The following is an 18,076-nucleotide window of genomic DNA, read 5'->3' on the forward strand; positions in this document are numbered from 1 at the left end:
TTTGAAGATATATGTAAGCCCAAGGGTTCCCATGGGTTAATCATTCACCTTACTTCTTGTTTTGATGCTAGCAAACTAAACTGATTAGCTTTTATGGACTAATGTGTTGCATTGAGGTGTTGTGTCATATACAGAAATTTCATGTCATAATCGCCATTACACAACTCAACTCAACACATAGCTTGAGGATCAAGAAAGTAAGGAACAAAGAGCTTGCACCTACATTGGAGTCATCACCATTTGGAGGTGATCAAGTCAAGGAGCTCAACATGAAGATCCCACAAGTTCCCCAGCAAGTGTCAAGAAGGAGCTTGGAGTTGAACATGCCATGGAGACATCTCATATAACTCAACATGCATTGAAGATTGGAGGACAAGTCACAAGAGCCAAGACAAAGTTCAAGTTGTTCACTCAAGCATAAGAAGTCCAAGGAAGTGCAAAGGAGCCATGACATTCCAAGAAGACTCAAGGTTCTTTTTTTTAGAATGTATTTAGAGTCCTCTTGATTTTATGTTTAAATGCACTCTCAATAGGTTTTCAAATGGTTTTCATACTTAACTTTTTATATCTTTGAAAATCATTTCACACACCCAAATATGTGTTTGAAAACCTAGGACTTAAGCCCAAAGCCCCTTGAATTTAAAGTTAAAAATGGAATTTTACTCAGGACCAGTCGACCGGGCTATGCCGGGCGACCGCGGGATGCTACTTGGAATTCCAGGGCATCTCGAAATTTATGGGGCCGGGCGACCGGGGTAAGCCGGGCGACCGCGGATATGTTTTCTGGATATCCTCAAAACATCCAGGTTGGGATTGGAGGTCGACCGCCATAGGTCCGGTCGACCGTGATAGTGTTTTTGAGCCGAAATTTTATTCAAACAGATTGCCCTCGCCGGTCGACCGTCATAGGGCCGGTCGACCGCGCCGGTATGAAATTTGAAATTCAAATTGAGAGCCCGATAAGGGCGGGCGACCGCTGTGGCTAGGTCGATCGCCGCGCCTTGGTCGACCCCCGCGACATGGAAATAGAGCCCTTGGGGCTTGCGCAGGTTGACTTTTTCAACCCTGTATTTTACAGTTTTACCCCCTAACGGTCATATTTCCTTGTGGACTATATATACACTATCTAAACCTTTCTAAATAACCTTTTGCAAGATTAAATCCTATCTTCTTGAACTTAAACTTTTACATGAAAGGTTAAACCTCTTTGAATTTGTATTTTTACATTCTTTCAAGAGGAACTCCATAGGCTTTACATTTTATATTCTTTGGAGTGTTTGTGAGCTATCAAATTTGTAATCAGCCTATCAAGAGGCAAGTGAGAGTTTCATTTACATTTTAATTTGTTCTTCATTGAGGGTCTCCGATTCGGCCCGCTAAGAAAGGTGAATCATTGTAAGAGGGAGTGTGCCCTCGCAAGGCTTCATGCAGAAAGGGTGTGATCCTTTGAAGGAGAAGTTGGTGTATGGCTTGGAGATTCGCCCGTTGAAGAATCTCATATTTAGTGGAGCGCCCAAGGAGGTAAACTTGGAAGAGTGGATTAGGTCAAGTTGTGATCGAACCACTATAAATTTCGTGCCTTTTGGATGCTTTCTCTTCTCCTTCTCTTTGCACTTGGTGATTGGTAATCTCTACCCTTTAATTGCATTTATGGTTTATTGAACAAGGGTTAGAATATATAAGCTTAAAGTAACATCTAAATCCTAGATTTCACTATATTGATTATTTGAACAAGGGTTAGATTAACTTGTGCTTAATTAGTATATTAATTTTAATAATCCTCATAATTAAGCCCCAAATTTTTAATTAGCCAATTCACCCCCCCTCTTGGGTTGTCACACCTGTATTTCAATATACATTCCATTTTTCTCATCTCTAAGTGATATTAGTTCAAGCTGTCTGTTCAGTTGATTGCTTCCTACGCAGTCTGTCAATGTGCACAACCAGATTAAATATAAGGTCCACATATGCAATTTCCTGTAATTTCTCAAGATCTATATTTTACAGCTACAATTTCTTGAATATATTACCCTTCCCATAGCCTAACCTACATCAAAACATTTAAATGGTCTCATAGGAGAGTTCTTTCCAAAGAGGAATCTTTGTTGCAGGTTCTGGTATTTCTCAGAACATGGCTTCATTTCCATGTCCTCTTAGAACAAGAAGACTTTGTCCCTTTTCTTGGGGAGATGATTTTCCACATTTTAGAAGTAATTAGGATCTCCATGAAAACTTCTAGAATGGGGTTCTGGTCTTTTTAACTTAGATGATCACAACTCTAGACAAAGTCCTCCCATAGGATGGATCTCCGTTGTGTGTTGTTTTGAATGAGGAATCATTTGGAAAGAGACCCGAAGAAGAGGAATTATTTGATTCATTCAGATGTTGGATATTTAACCTTTGGGAGGATTCCTCTGGGAAGTTTTCTTTTTCGACCCTTGAAACCTATGAAAAGCGATTTATATCTCATGCCCCGAGAAGAGGAATTATTTGATTCATTCAGATGTTGGATATTTAACCTTTGGGAGGATTCCTTTGGGAAGTTTTCTTTTTCCACCCTTCAAAATGTATGAAAAACGACTTATATCTCAGCAGCTTGGCTCGAGCTAGGGCCAATGAATTACAAAAATAAAGAAATTGTAGTTCAGCCGATGAATGAGGGCTTATTAAGGGTACCTGAGATCTCTTGATCAAGCTCAGGTGGTAGGGACCGGATACTGAATACCTAATTTGATGGTTCAACAAAGGCCTTACTTCAAACAGAAGTTGTTTAGAATCAAATTCATAGCTGAGATATCTTGATCAAGCTCATGTTGGTAGGGCCCGGATACTGAGTTGCTCAATTGATGGCTCAACAAGGGCCCAACTTCAAACAGAAGTTGTTTGTAATCAATTTCTTAAATTTTAATTTTTGAGCTTTTGCAAAGAGTCCTGGAAAGGGTTTTGCTTTATAGTGGTTTCAATTGTTATACTTTGGGAAGAGTTCTCTTTGAAGAGGGACTCTTCAGATAATGTAACTTTCATATTTGAACTTTTGTGAAGAGCCCTTTCAGAAGAGGACTCTTTGTTTATGAAAATATTTGGAGATTCAAACCTTTGACGTCCTCCCAAAGTACTCCTCAGTTCAAGTAAATTTTGATTTTGAACCTTTGGGGAGGTCCTGTTAGAAGAGGGTTCCTCAATTTGTGTAGTTTTGGTTTTCAAACCTTTGGCAAGAGTGCTTCTAGAAGAGAGCTGTTCAATTTGTGTAGCGATTTGGGGAGCTATTCTAGAAGAGGATTCTTTTTTGTAGTGACCTTCCCAAGGTGTCCTACCAGAAGATGGGCTCTTTAGTTTATAAGCTTCGAGAAGAGTGCTCCCAAAAAAGGACTACCTTTTCGAACGGTCCGGGGATCATCCTATCTTGATGCCTGTAGGTTAATTGCTAGCCACAATAGTGTGGATATTGATTGGTGCTGTGTTTTATTCCATCAACCAGTGTAACTGATCTAAGGATTGGCCTGTGTTCTGATCAATAGGTTGTCAGATTTAGTAATCCGAAAGAGTATCCAATATGAGAGTATGGAACTTGATCAGTACATTGATATACAAGGGCAGGGATCTGTAGATCCATTGTCATGATCTGGAAACTCATTCAAACTTCTATCTTAAGATCAATCAGTGTCGTGATTTGAATATCAACTAGCAGGGTGATCCAAAGATCTATTGGTTTTACAACCAGAAGATCAATCAGCTATGCAATCTGAACTTTAATTAGTGCGTGAATTTTGAGATTGATTGGGAACTTGCCAACCTCTTCATCTTTTTGTTTTTGCAGAGGTGTCATCTTTCTTCTCCTAGAGAAGTCCCCCTCCTTTTTTATGGAGGATTTTTATTTCTTCTTTTCTTTCAAAGGACTGAAAGGGGAAGAGGAAGTCTTCTTCGTCCTTTTACCTGGAGGTTCCTTCCTTTTTCTTCCCAAGGAGGAGTCTCCTTGATTTTAGAAACAGTGCAACTAGGGGTCTTGTCTTTGTTCTCTGCAACTTCTTGGATCTTCTAAAATGTGGCAACTGACATGTCTTCCCCTTTTCTTCACTCCTTTTTTAATATTCTCATAAGCTCATGTTCCTTGTTCCTCTTCTGAAGAAAAATTCCCATTTTATAATGAATGCACAATTAGTTGAAATGACTACCAGCATGTGGGAACATTTAGCAGCGTTCATTTCTCAAACTTCCTCATATTATATAATGGTTAGTATTTGTCTATAAATGATAAGTTATGGAGCTACTTTTGATTCAAGTTAGAGTTTGTTGACTAAATTACAACTGCAATCTTGCGATTAGCCATAGGATTAATTAAGTTAATTTGATGGAAATTTTTACCTTTTTTATTACTTTTTCGTCTGTCGATTTCCTACCTTCCCCTATTTACTTATGGATAGCCCAGTCATTGAGGATCCCACTCGCATACAGCCCTCTGGGACTACTATTTCTTCGACTCACCCATCATCATCTTCATCCTACATTCCCTCTTTTTCTTCGATGGGTGGCTCTTTTCCTCCTATGACCACAGTGTGGCTTGATGGATCCAATTACATGAATTGGAAAGTGGCTGTGGAAACCTATCTGATTGCCAGGGGGAAGATCTCTATTCTTCGTCGTGACCCCCCTCCTTCTACTGATCCCACTTATGAGAATTGGGAACAGGATGATGCCCTTATTCGTACCCTTCTCTGGCAGAGTATGTCTCCTGAGATTGCCGAGACCATAATTCACCGTCCCACTTCCCGCCAGGTTTGGAATCATACTGCTACTACTTTCTCTGGGAAGGGCAACCTATCTCGGATCTGCTCCACCTATTCTAAGTGGATGAATCTCCGTCGCGGCGACGCTCCTCTCTCGACTTAACTTTTTTTTGAAATGGCAACATAATATATATAAAAAGAAAGAACCGAGATGGTCCCTAAGGATTACAACCAAAGAAAAAGAGAAGCAAACAAAATCAAGGCGGAAGGAAGTCAAACCATTCCAAACCCAACCTAGACTCACCCGCCCTAGCTAGGGAATCTGCTTCACTGTTAGCAGTCCTCCTTACATGCTTAAAAACAATAGAAGAACCAAGCACGAGGTCTGAAATCTCCTCAAACAAGGAAAGAAATCTCCACGGAGGAGCCACAACTCCCGAAAGCCAACTGATGACATTTGATGAATCGCCTTCCACGATAACCTTGTCATAAAATTCGTTATCCAGATGCTTGATACCACAATAAGCCACCCTCACCTCCGCCTCATTTGAATCACTTATTCCAATGGGCCCAGAATACGCCCATAAAACCTCTTCCATGGAATCTCTACGCAAGCCTCCAATTCCAGCTGATCCAGGATTGCCTAAACAAGAACCATCAAAATTCATTTCACCAAATCTGCAGGAGGGGCTTCCCAATGTTGATTGATTTGAACTGTGCGCTCCCCTTCATTGCAGATTATTTGCCACCCTTCCCAAAGATCAAAAGCTGATGCAAATCTAAAGAGAGGAAGACTTCTAGCCCAAAGAATTGAAACAGCTATAATCCTGACATACAACCAATAAGGAAATTTAGCCACCCCTTCAAACACCCTAGAGTTTCTTTCTTTCTATATAGTGGCCAAAAGACAAATCTTCCATAGCACCTTTCCCTTCTTTTTCCACGGACACAACTCCCAGCTCTTAATCAAATCTGGAATAGATCTAGGGAACACCCAGCAAAAACCAAATCGCGAAAGAATAAGACCCCAAACCTCTCTCGAAACCTTATAATGAATAAACAAATGATCAATGAACTCTCCATCTGATAAGCACAAAGGACAATGGTCCACCAACCACATTCCTCTCTTTCTTAGGAATTCAATAGTCTGGATACGCCCACAACAAACAGCCCACCCAAAGAAGCTCACCCTAGGAGGACAATGGAATTTCCAAATCTTAGCTGACAGAGAAACCGCTTCACTAGGCACTAAGTGAAAGTAAAAAGATTTAACCGAAAAAGAACCTGATGTGCTCCAAACCCACACTCTTCTATCAACCTCACTCCTTTTGATATAACACCCTTCAATCAATTCAAACAACTGATGGATTGAATCCAATTCTCTGCCAAAGAAACCTGTTCTGAACTTTGGTTTCCATGTCACCTTCAGATTTACCCTTTCAAAACACTCGGCAAACAAAGCCTCCTTGTGGGAAGAACCCATAAATAATGCAGGAAAAAGCTCCTTAAGAGGCACAACCGAACACCAAGCATCTAACCAAAAACGAATCTGATCGCCCACATAGACTTTGAAGCGAATGCCTTTGCTAAACTCATGAACCACCCTCAAAATATCACGCCAGACAGTCAACCCTTTCGGCTTATATTCATCAGCAGAGCACCACCTCCCCTCCCTAAAACCATACTTACTCCCAATCACCTTCACCCACAAAGAAGATTGCTCCACCCCAAACCTCCGAAGCCACTTTCCCAAAAGGGCATGGTTGGAACCCTTAACTCTCCTAATACCCAAACCTCCATTCTTTATCGGAAAACAAATGGAATCCCATTTCACAATTTTCACCAATGGAATCCCTCCCTTATTGCTTGTACCTCCCCATAGGAATCTACGTTGAATTTGCTCTATTCTCAAAACCACACTTGCCGGGCACTTATACATGGAAAGAAAATAAATTGGAATATTAGATAACACTGCCTTGATAAGAACCAACCTCCCTCCCTTAGAGATTAGATTATGCTTCCACGATTCCAATCTGCTGTCTATTCTGTGAACAATTGGGTTCCAAAGATGCTTGTTCGGTCTTCCCACCCCCAGCGAAAGGCCAAGATAAGACGCAGGCAAAGACTCCAAAGCACAACCCAAAATCTTCGCAAAATCAGATGCTACACTTGAAGGTATATTAATTGCATATAACCTTAATTTTGAAAAATTGGATCTTTGACCAGAAACCAACTCATAACACCTTAAGGCCGCCTTTAGATTCAAAATCTGAGAAACCTCGGGAGCACAGAATAGAAGAGTGTCGTTTGCAAATTGTAAGAGCGAAACCTCCACTCTATCCCTCCCTATGAGAAAGCCTTCAAACAATCCCAAACCACTTCCTTTTTGCATCAATCTGCTAAGGGTCTCAACAACAATCACAAAGAGAAAAGGAGATAAAGGATCCCCCTGTCTGAAACCCCTAGAAGATTTAAAGAAACTTTTAGGGGACCCATTAATAAGAACAGAAAACCAGGCTGATGAAATACAATTCCTAACCCACCCTCTCCAACGGCTACTAAAGCCCATCCTCCCAAGTAGATAATCCAAACAATCCCAATCAACCCTATCATAGGCTTTTTCCATATCTAGTTTACACAAAACCCAGCCCTCTCCGCTTCTCAAGTATGAATCTATTGCTTCATTTGCAATAAGAGAACAATCCAAAATTTGCCTTTTACAAACAAAAGCACTTTGACTATCCGAAATAATTGAAGAAAGAACCACTTTGAGCCGATCCGCCAAAACTTTAGCCAACACTTTATAAAGACAACCCACCAAGCTAATCGGACGAAACTCCGACACCTTCGATGCCCCCTCCACCTTAGGAATCAAAGAAATGAAAGTTGCACTTGTACCTCGGCCAAGAATCAGTCCATCAGAGAACTCCTTAAAGAATCGCATAATATCATCCTTAACATACGCCCAACAAGCCTGAAAGAAAGCAAGACAAAAGCCATCAGGGCTAGGAGCCTTATCCCTTGCTAAAGAGAACAAGCCTTTTTGAACTTCCTCCTCCAAAAAGGGAGATTCCAGCATAGCGTTCTCCTCCAAACTTAAGTTGCCAAAAGAAACCTCTTCAGGGATAGGACGTAGAACTCCATTAGAAGAGTACAAGGACATGTAGAAGTCAAGAATCTCCTTTGAAATATCCTCCTTGCTAGACACCCTAATCCCGACCACAAATAATGATTCTATTCTATTCCTCCTACGCGCACTAGCCATAACATGAAAATATGCTGTATTTTTATCACCCGTTACAAGCCACTTCACTCTGGATTTTTGACGCCAAGTTATTTCATCATGAAGAAGTAACCCTTTATGCTCTTGGTTCACCCTCCCTAACTCCTCCCAGACTTCATCTGAACCCAAACCACACTCCCCTAAAGCATCCAGATCCATCATTCGATTTTCCAACCATTTCTTCCTCCCATGAGAAATCTCCTTCCTCTCCTTCACCCATTCTTTCAACTTCCTCTTCACATGCCTCAACTTGTTACCAATCAACACATCAGCTAGACCCACCGAGAGAGAAGAAACTCACCAACCTCCTAATCTTTCCTCCATTTGAGGAAGGTCAAGCCAAGTTATCTCAAACCTAAAAGGAGGAGGGCCCCAAGATTCCAACCTGGGATCTAGAAAAATAGGACAATGATCGGAAACTGAATCAGCAAAAACATCCAAAAGAAGATCCAACCACTCACCAGAAACTAAAAATCGATCAAGTCTACTCCGACTCTGCCCTCTAGACCACGTAAACGAAGCTCCTGTCAAGGGCAAATCAACCATCGCAAAATCAGAAATAAAATCAGAAAAAGCCCTCATATTTTGGCTCACTCTCTGACACCCCAACATGTCTCCAACTTCCTTTATTTCATTGAAATCTCCCTCAATACACCAAGGGTAAGGGCACAGATCTCTAACCTTTCCCAACTCCTCGCACAATAAATCATTCTCTGACACCCCAACCTCTCTTGACTTACTACAGTCAGTTTGTTTCACATTGCCAACAATTAGATGTTCTTATGCCTCTTACCACTGATTTGACTGAGGCCGCTCAGCAACGTGATCAGATACGTGTCGTTCAGTTCCTTGAGACTTTGGACCTTGAGTACATGCACCTTTGTCAGCGTATTTTTTGGTCTGGCACAATGCCCTTTATTCTAGAGGTTTACTTATTTGCCCAGCAGTGTACTATGAGTGACTGTTTCGGCTCCTTCCGCCAATATTAGTGCTACTGCTGCTTACGGTGTTGGTGATCGTGCTATACGTGGTGGATGCACCTTTGGCCGTGGCCGTGGTTGTGACTTTGGTCGCGGTGGTCGTGGTGGCGGCCGTGATATTCCTGCAGGCTGTGGCAGCCGCCTACGCCCATATTGCTCGCACTGTCGTCGTGACGGCCATTATATGGAGACTTGCTATGTACTACACCCTGAGCTCCGTCCTTCCTCAAAGACTCGTTTTGGCCGTACCGCACATCTTGTTGCACCAGATGCTTCCGAGACCTCTCCTTTCGTTCCACTCGGCACTGGCCCACGGGGTGATGGGGTCCTTTGTCTCGTGCTGACTTTGATGAGTTGCAGCATCTCAGGTCTCCCAGCCACCCACAGACTGTGACTTTTGCTCAGCCATGTAGCTCCCCTGCATCCTTTCTTACTAGCTCCAGCTCCTGGATCATTGATTCTGGAGCCTCCAACCACATGATAGGTACTTCTTCTTCCCTGAGTTCATTTCGTCCCCTGGTTAATCAGTCCATCACACTTGCTGATGGAAGTTCCACTCCTATCTCCGGTGTTGGTGATACTTCTCGTCTTGGTCTCACATTATCCTCTGTTCTCTATGTGCCAAAGTCTCCTTTTAGTTTGGTCTCAGTTAGTTAGATTACTAAAAATCTCAACTGCTCTGTCTCATTTTATCCTTCTTATTGCTTATTTCAGGATCTCTTGACTGGGACGACGATTGGCTCGGGCCGTGAGATTGATGGGTTGTACCGTCTGGACTGTAGCCCTCATCGTACGATTTTACACAGCTCCAACGACGCATATCAGTGGCACTGCCGTCTTGGACATCCCAGCCTTGATCGCTTACGACGGACATCTACTGTTCCTTCTTTTATTAAACCTTTTTCGTGCGAGGCCTGTGAACTTGGGAAACATCATAGGGTGTCATTCCCGTCTAGGCCTGTTAGTTGGGCCTCGCACCCTTTTGATTTAGTGCATTCCGATGTGTGGGGTCCCTCGCGGACACCCTCTATGTTTGGACATCGTTATTTTGTCGTTTTTATTGATGATTATTCACGTATGTGTTGGCTTTATTTATTGAAAGATCGTTCAGAAGTGTTCTCTGTTTTTTGTACTTTTCATTCAGAAGTTACTCATCAATTTAATTGCACTCTTAAATGTCTTCACATTGATAATGTCAGGGAATACTTCTCGAAATCAAATGGTTTTGAGGAATTCCTTTCCACTCGTGGTATCCTGCACCAATCTTCATGTGCTCACACATCTCAACAGAACGGTGTTGCCGAATGGAAAATGCGATCATTATTGCATGGAGCTCGCACTCTTCTATTCAAGATGCGAGTTCCCAAGTCGTATTGGGGTGATGGAGTTCTGACTGCTAACTATCTGGCCAATAGACTTCTTCTGTTTTAGGCGGGTCTTCCCCTTTCTCCATTTTACGTCATCATCATGAGCCATTTCCTCACCCTCGGGTATTCGGGTGTGTCTGCTTTGTCCATAACCTTGGGCCTGGCTTGGATAAATTAGATCCTAGATCTGAACGATGCTTTTTCCTGGGTTACTCACGAACCCAGAAGGGTTATCGTTGTTATAGCCCTCGGTTACGTCGTTCCTATGTCTCGACAGATGTCACCTTCTTCAAGACTAAGTCCTTTCAGAGCCCTCCAGCTACGATGCCTCTCTTCCATTCTTCAGAACTACCTTTACCGGTTCCTGTTCTTCCTGACCCGGTGGACCGTCTCTCTTCCTTGTCTTTATCACCTTCACCTACTGTGTCTCTTGTTCTCGAGACCTCTATTTCATTACAGGTACCTCCTCGGCCCCAACTCCAGTTGTTCAGAAGACCTGGCAGCGGTGTCATAACAAGGCCACTCATCCATCTCCGGCAGCGCCATCACCAGCCCATCAGGAGCTCCTTCCTTCCACGTCTAAGGTACTTATTGACTCCTATTGCATCCCGCACTTGTTCTCACACTACAACTCATCCTATTTCTTCTGTTCTTTCATATGATGCTCTCACGCCCCCTTTCCGCAGTTTTGTGTGTTCTCTCTCTTTGCCAGAGTCCTTGGCTGCAGCACTTGATCACCCGGGGTGGCGCTCTGCTATGGACCTTGAGATGGCTGCCCTTCAAGCCAATCAAACATGGGATCTCGTTCCTCTACCTCCTGGTGCACGCCTTGTTTGTTGTCATTGGGTATATACGGTCAAATATTTGCCCGATGGATCTGTTGAGCGCCTTAAGGCACGCTTGGTTGCCAAAGGGTACACTCAGACGTTTGTGGTGGACTATTTTGAGACTTTTTCTCCTGTAGCGAAGATTCCATCAGTGCGTGTTCTCATCTCTCTTGCTGTCAATCAGGGCTGGCCTCTACATCAGTTGGATGTCAAAAATGCATTTCTCCATGGTGAACTCACAGAGGAAGTTTACATGGAGCAACCTCCTGGGTATGTTGCTCAGGGGGAGATGTCTGCCTCTATGTGTAGATTGAAGAAATCCATTTATGGTCTCAAGCAGTCTCCTAGAGCGTGGTTTGGGCGGTTCAGTGATGCCATTATACGCTTTGGCATGAAGCAATGTGCAGTTGATCACTCTGTCTTCAGCTGTCAATCTAAAGTTGGGTGTGTTCTCTTGATAGTTTATGTCGATGACATCATCATCACCGGCAGCGATACAGTTGGGATCATGAAATTGAAGACATTCTTGCAAAATGAGTTCTCTACCAAAGATTTGGGCCGTTTCAGATACTTCTTGGGTATTGAAGTTGCATATTCGACAAAGGAAATTTATCTCTCACAGAGGAAATATGTCTTAGACTTACTTGAGGAAGCAGGTTTTCTTGGAGTGAAACCGGCTTCCGTTCCCATGGACCCAAATGTGAGGTTACTATCTGAAGAAGGGCATCTGTTAGTTTAGGGGTATCAATGGATCCAGGCGGTTCGATGGATCTTCTGAATCCGAACATTAATGAACGGGATCTAAACATATGAATAGGATCCATGGGCATATTTCGGATCATCAAATCTGGGATCCAAAAAATTTCGGATTGGGTATGGGCACGCCATGGATGCCCATTGGATAGTCACGATCCGAAATGTTTTGCAAAAATACCCTCCAATTTTTGTTAATGCTAATCGTTCTATGAAGGCTATTTTGGTCAAAACCTCTCTTATCACTTAATGAATCTGACAGGAATGCAATTTCACTCATTTCAGTCGTTTCACTTCATACTTTCAAGAAGGAAAAGAGAGAGGGGTTTTAGAGTTTTGTTCTTTTGGCTACCTGGCTACCATTAACAACGGCGATTCCAAATCCCAATCTTTCTCAAGAAGACAAGAAACTCAAGAGGACTCCATCGAGATAGACTCCCTCGTTCGTAGATCTTACATTGCCCTTGGAAGCTTTCAGGTTTTTATTCCATTTCATTTTTTTAACATAAAAAACTCAGTTCTAGGGTTCTAATTTCTCTTTCCTCTGCAGCTCGCCATCGACGAGATCGATCCCTCTACACTGACATCTCTTCAAGCGGTTAAATTGCTCGCCTTAAAAAAAATTAATTGTTTATTGAGCTTAGTGGGACATAATAGGACACTCCGATGGACGGTCCGAATTAAAATGGATCGTGATCATGACGTGGAAAGTAGGATCCGAAAAATAATCTGACTCCGACCCGACTGATAAGGAATTTGAATGGATCGTGACTGTGACATAGGTGGATCCGACCCGAAGTGGATCCGTTGACATCCCTATGTTAGATGATCCAGGCAGATACAGGAGGATGGTTGGTAAACTTATCTACCTCGCTGTCACACGCCCAGATATCTCCTTCGTTGTTGGTGCTGTCAGACAATATATGAGTTCACCCCATACTTCACATTGGGCAGCAGTTCTTCAGATTCTTCGTTGCTTGAAGAGTGCTCCAGGTTGAGGGTTGTTCTTCAAGAAACATGGACATCATAAAATTGAAGGTTACATAGATGCAGATTGGGCAGGGTCTCCAGCTGATATGAGATCTACCACAGGTTACTGCACATTTGTAGGAGGTCACCTTGTGTCATGGCGGAGTAAGAAACATGATGTTATCTCCAAATCTAGTGCAGAGGCAGAATATAGAGCTATGGCACACAGGTGGATACCTCATTTGGTTACGCTCTCTCTTGTCAGAAATTGGCTTCTGCCCATTATCTACTTCTCAATTATATTGTGACAACAAGGCTGCGATTCACATTGCCACAAATCCAGTTTTTCATGAGAGAACTAAACATATTGAAGTTGATTGCCACTTCATCCGCCATCGGATTTAAAAGGGTGAAATATGCACCGTATTTACTAGATCGGTTGACCAATTAGCGGATATGTTTACCAAACTGTTGAACAAAGCCAAATTAGGTGATAATTGTAACAAGCTAGGAATGTTTGACATATACATTCCAGCTTGAGGGGGAGTGTTGGTGTGTGTGTATATGCCTATGGGCATATTGGTCTTTTGTACATCTCTTATTATATAAATACATAAGTGAGGGGGAGATGACCTAACTCACTTCTTCTCCTCTCAATCTCTTCTAACAGTTTCTAACACTCAAGTTGAACAATAAAACAAAGTTCATATTTTGATTCCTCCACAAAGAAATTAAACCTACCAGAAACATTATGAGGTATGTCATCCTTACTCAATTGCCAACTATCAAGAGACGGCAAAATCCTTTTCTCATAATCAACTCTGAAAGCTTTACTACTGTCCCATAGTGACATGAATTTGTCAATCTCTGCATGAGAAAGCTCCCCCAGTGATGGCATCTCCTTCTTTGCAGCTATATCTTTGGCATTGTTCAAGAGGGTATGGTTTTGGTGTCCACCAAACTAAAATTTATTGGCTCTTCAAGTTCCAATCCCTGATTCGGCTTCCCTTTATCAACATCCTCCAGGATTACGTCCTTCAGCTGTCCTTGCGTGAGGTCGGAACCCATGATCTCCAGTCCTGGTAATGTAGCAGAAGACTTGTAGAAGATTTAATTCCTAGGGTCAAAGATCTCTGCAGCGATTCCTGCTGGTCAACCCTTTTTGAAAGTCCAAGAAAGGGAGATGGAGAGCAGATTTTGTCGCTTTTACCAGAATCCAGGGAATATGGATATTGCCGGAGAGAGAGAGAGAGAGTAGGTAGTCACAATTTTAATTGACAAAATGATTGGCTTAGAGGAACCCTCCATGGCCCTCGTTGATATTGAAAATCAATCCTAACCTACTACCTAATAAGAAAAGCTCAAAACCCATAAAATCCGTTCGAAATCTATTACCAACACACTCTTTTTAGCCCTCTGCTGACATCAATTGTGGCATGTGTTAATGTAAGTACTATGTCAACAATTGGTTCTCTACTTTGTCTTTTCTCTGATAATAAGTCTTGATGACTCTTTGATGTATTTATGCATCAACTTTGTGCTCAATTTCAATATACATTGGTCCTTGAGAGACATGAGAGGCTGATTCAATGGACTCCATATACATGAGAGTTTGACTACTAGGTTTTGAGTTGATTGTGAGCCGAAAAAGACATTCCCACATTATTGTACTTGTAATTTTTGAGGAAGGTTCAGGTGGGTTGAAACTTCATTATACCAACCCTTTCTTCAATTCGTGTTTAGGGATGATATAATTTACACAAGAAATTTTCACTTGGGGCTGAAAATCAGCACCCACCCCACCTCCTACCTGATCGTCAGTTGATTTACCAAAGATCATAAATCCAACTTAAGGAGTTCTCATGTGGGACTAAAAATAAGCCCCAATGTGCCTCTCCTATTTGGAGCTAAAAATCCGCCTCCATCTCCTTTTTTGGTTGTGTAAAACAGTCCAAAGGGGAGCCATCATGAAGATCGTGAAATATCCTATTTAACGATGGATTAGCTTATCGGGGCCTAAAAAGTAGTGCTACACTTCTTTCCTGCTTTTACTAGCACTTACCATGTGATTAAAGTCACATCCTTGTTTGTTTCTGTACTTGACTACATAAGCACAAATGTGAGGCCTCTTCAAATTCATCATTTTAAAATTTTAACCTTACTCAAAAGTAATCTTATTTTTTACTGGTACAAAAAAGTAATCTATTTATCCCCAAGGACTTGGAAAATGCATTTATCGACAATACCAGATTTGTTGTTATAATCTGTGTTTAAGACTGGAAATGGTTTTCCTGCTACCTATTACACGACTGGACATGTTTCCTATGAAAGCTAAAATACTTTTCTCTTTTGTATTTAGATCACAAAATCCTCTACAGACGGTACCTCACTAATATTGTTTCAGAAATTGGTTAGATTTAACTTTTTACAAGTGAATATTTTTTGAGCATCGAGGGATTAAAATCTGTGGATGGCAGGTTCATTCAACACCAATTAGGTGGTCCAACAGTGTCTGAATATGAAAAGCTACAGGCTGAGAAAGCGGATTTACAATTAAAGTATGATGAGCTTTTGGCAGCTCAACGGGACACTAGCAGGGAGGTAATATTTTAACCATAAATTTCTGAAGCATCATTTTCCCATTTGCTTAGGGTGCGGTGAGTAGAGAGTTCCAGATTAGCTTAAGCCTAATCTATGAAGTGCAATCAAGATATTTGTGTTAACTTATGCAAGAACTAGATCTGAAATTGGTTTTCCTTTTTTTTCTGTGATACACTGAAAGCATGCTTATTATTAATAACTTGCTGCAAACCACTCCAATTTTACTCTTCAGGACGAACCCCAAAGGAGTCCCTACATGTTCTTTCCAAACTCTTCAGGACAAACCCCAAAGAACCCTCCATGGCCCTTGTTGATATTGAATCATTATATCCCCTCTATTAATAAGATATCTCAGTCATCTAAGGTTCTGATTTGTGTTTGTTGGAATAATTGCCTCAAATATTGAATCTAAGGTACCATTTCAAAAAAAAAAAGTATTGAATCTAAGGTTTCAATACTGAACCTGTCTGACTGTTGGTTTTCAAATGACACTTGTGAACCTGAATGGTACACATTAATTACTTTGGGTGCAATCGATAAATCTATTTCTAGGTGCTCGAGGTAGACTACAAATTTTGACCGATAACCCCCCTTCAAAAGATGAGATAAAGTACAAAAGAATTGATTCAAGAGAACTATTTGGTCATGACATAAAGTAAAAAGATGAGATAAAGTAAAAAGAATTGAATAGCATGGAATCAACTGTCAATGCTAATGTGATAATGGATACAGCTAAACAAGTTTGAGTGGCTATTCGTGAAATGTATTCTATGGATCATAATATATCTATATTATTCTATGTCAACAAGGAGTTAAAACTGTCAAAGTTAATGGCATATATTGAGATACCAAAAAAAGCAACGAGCTAATTTCAGGTGGCAAAGTTTCTCTTGGGACTGAATCGTAGTTTTCATGCCATTTGGAGTCAGATTCTAGTCAACAATACGCTATCTTCTCTCAACAAGGTCTTCTCACAGGTGCAAAGAGCTACTTTTGCATTATCAACACATTCAACATGTACGGTTAAGAGAGCTCTGCTTTGATGTCTAATGTTGGGAGAAGGGAACCGGTTAGAGGTCGTAGAGGTTCCTTTAGTTTAGAAGTTGTAGATGCATTGGAAGTAGTCGAGGTAGATGTCTTAGCTATGGTGAGAACCATGACTATGGTGGGACTGATAATGTACCCATTATGGCCGAACCAACCATTCTGTTGAAAAATTATGGGGTAAGTTAGGGAAACCAACATGGATCATTCAGGTGGAAGTGGATCAGTATCCCATGAGGAATTTATTTCCTTATTTTAGTGATTTTAGCAAATTTCTCCCAATCATACTACATCAATTGCTATGCGGGCTTACTCGGGTACAATTGCGTGTCTTGTTTCTTATAAGTCCTCTTCTTGGGTTATCAACTCAATAGCTTCTGCCCATATGACTGGTACGCTGAGTCTATTTTCTAGCCTCGATAGATCTTGTCCTAATTCTACTATCGTGCTTGTTGTTGGGTCTTTCGTTCTAATATAAGATTTTGGCCGAAATTTCGTACCGAAATCGAAATGTTTCCATTTCGCTGATGACCGAAACCAAAATTTAAAACCTTTGATATTAACCCATACTTCTAAATGAATATGGCAAGATGTATTATTCGCAGTATTGGCTGTTTGATGGTTGCATCTTATTCTTCGCAATAGCATTGTATCACACTTGATTCCAAGTCTCAATAGATAACAAGACTTGTCGTGGTTTACTTGTATGCCAAATGTCATGTACTATGATACCTTGGCTCAACTAGGGGTGCAACTTGGGTCTGATTGGGTTGAGTTTTTTCTAAAAAAATGAATTGGCGGGTTGAGTTTTTTCCTAAAAAATGAATTGGCATCAACCCGAACCCTACTTGATTTTATGGTAAAAGCTCTACCCGAATTCCTAGTTGAGTTTTTTTCTGAAAAATGAATTGGCTTCAACCCGGACCCAACCCGATTTTATGGTAAAAGCTCAACCTGAGTTCCCAAAAATCGGCCCGAGTTGCACCCTTGGGCTCGACATGCCAAGTGCCCGCTTAGAGTTTACTAACTTGCCCTGCATTTCCCTATAACAAATGGCAAGATCTGAACCATCTTTTTGTTAATCTTGTGCATGTTTGGCTTGTTGCAGCTTGAGGAGCTAAGGAATTCTCAGCAAACATCAGCAGGTAGTAAGGACTCTGACATTGCCAACAGAGAAACTCTGAAGGATGGAGGATTTTGATGATGCTTCATGTATAAGAGAGCGTATACAGTTTTTAACTAAAAACCCCATTTTGTTTTGTAGAGTGTTGTATCTATAGAGGAGACAGATTATTGTGTATTTGTGTGTTCAAGTTAAATCCCATATGCTTGTGTGTTCCAGTTAAATCTCATATGTTTGACTATGAGTGGACTGCCTTGTACTTCAACTATTACTAATGGAGGCTTTGCTTCTCTTAACTAGTACTGTAAAAACCAGACTGAATTTCCAGTCTGTCAAAGTTTGTTCTGATTTTATCTCTAATTAGCGAATTATGAATGATCTACCTGGCTTGATGTTTGAACTATT

General features: G+C 41.3%; 1 protein-coding gene across 2 annotated transcripts in view; it reads left to right on the forward strand.

Moving 5' to 3' along the window:
• The window catches only part of LOC143887116 (c-Myc-binding protein), a 42,749-nt gene extending 24,782 nt beyond the window's left edge, over nt 1–17,967 (forward strand). For both annotated transcript variants that reach the window (XM_077391227.1, XM_077391226.1), the window contains 2 exons: nt 15,381–15,504; nt 17,657–17,967. In XM_077391227.1, the coding sequence (XP_077247342.1) occupies nt 15,381–15,504; nt 17,657–17,749 (217 nt within the window). In that variant the 3' untranslated portion in view covers nt 17,750–17,967. The remainder of the gene's footprint in view (nt 1–15,380; nt 15,505–17,656) is intronic.
• Nucleotides 17,968–18,076: the final 109 nt, after the last annotated feature.

Source organism: Tasmannia lanceolata, unplaced genomic scaffold, assembly GCF_043159265.1.
Source record: "Tasmannia lanceolata isolate RefF3 unplaced genomic scaffold, GAP_Taslan_0.1 ptg000012l, whole genome shotgun sequence".
NCBI lineage: Eukaryota > Viridiplantae > Streptophyta > Magnoliopsida > Canellales > Winteraceae > Tasmannia > Tasmannia lanceolata.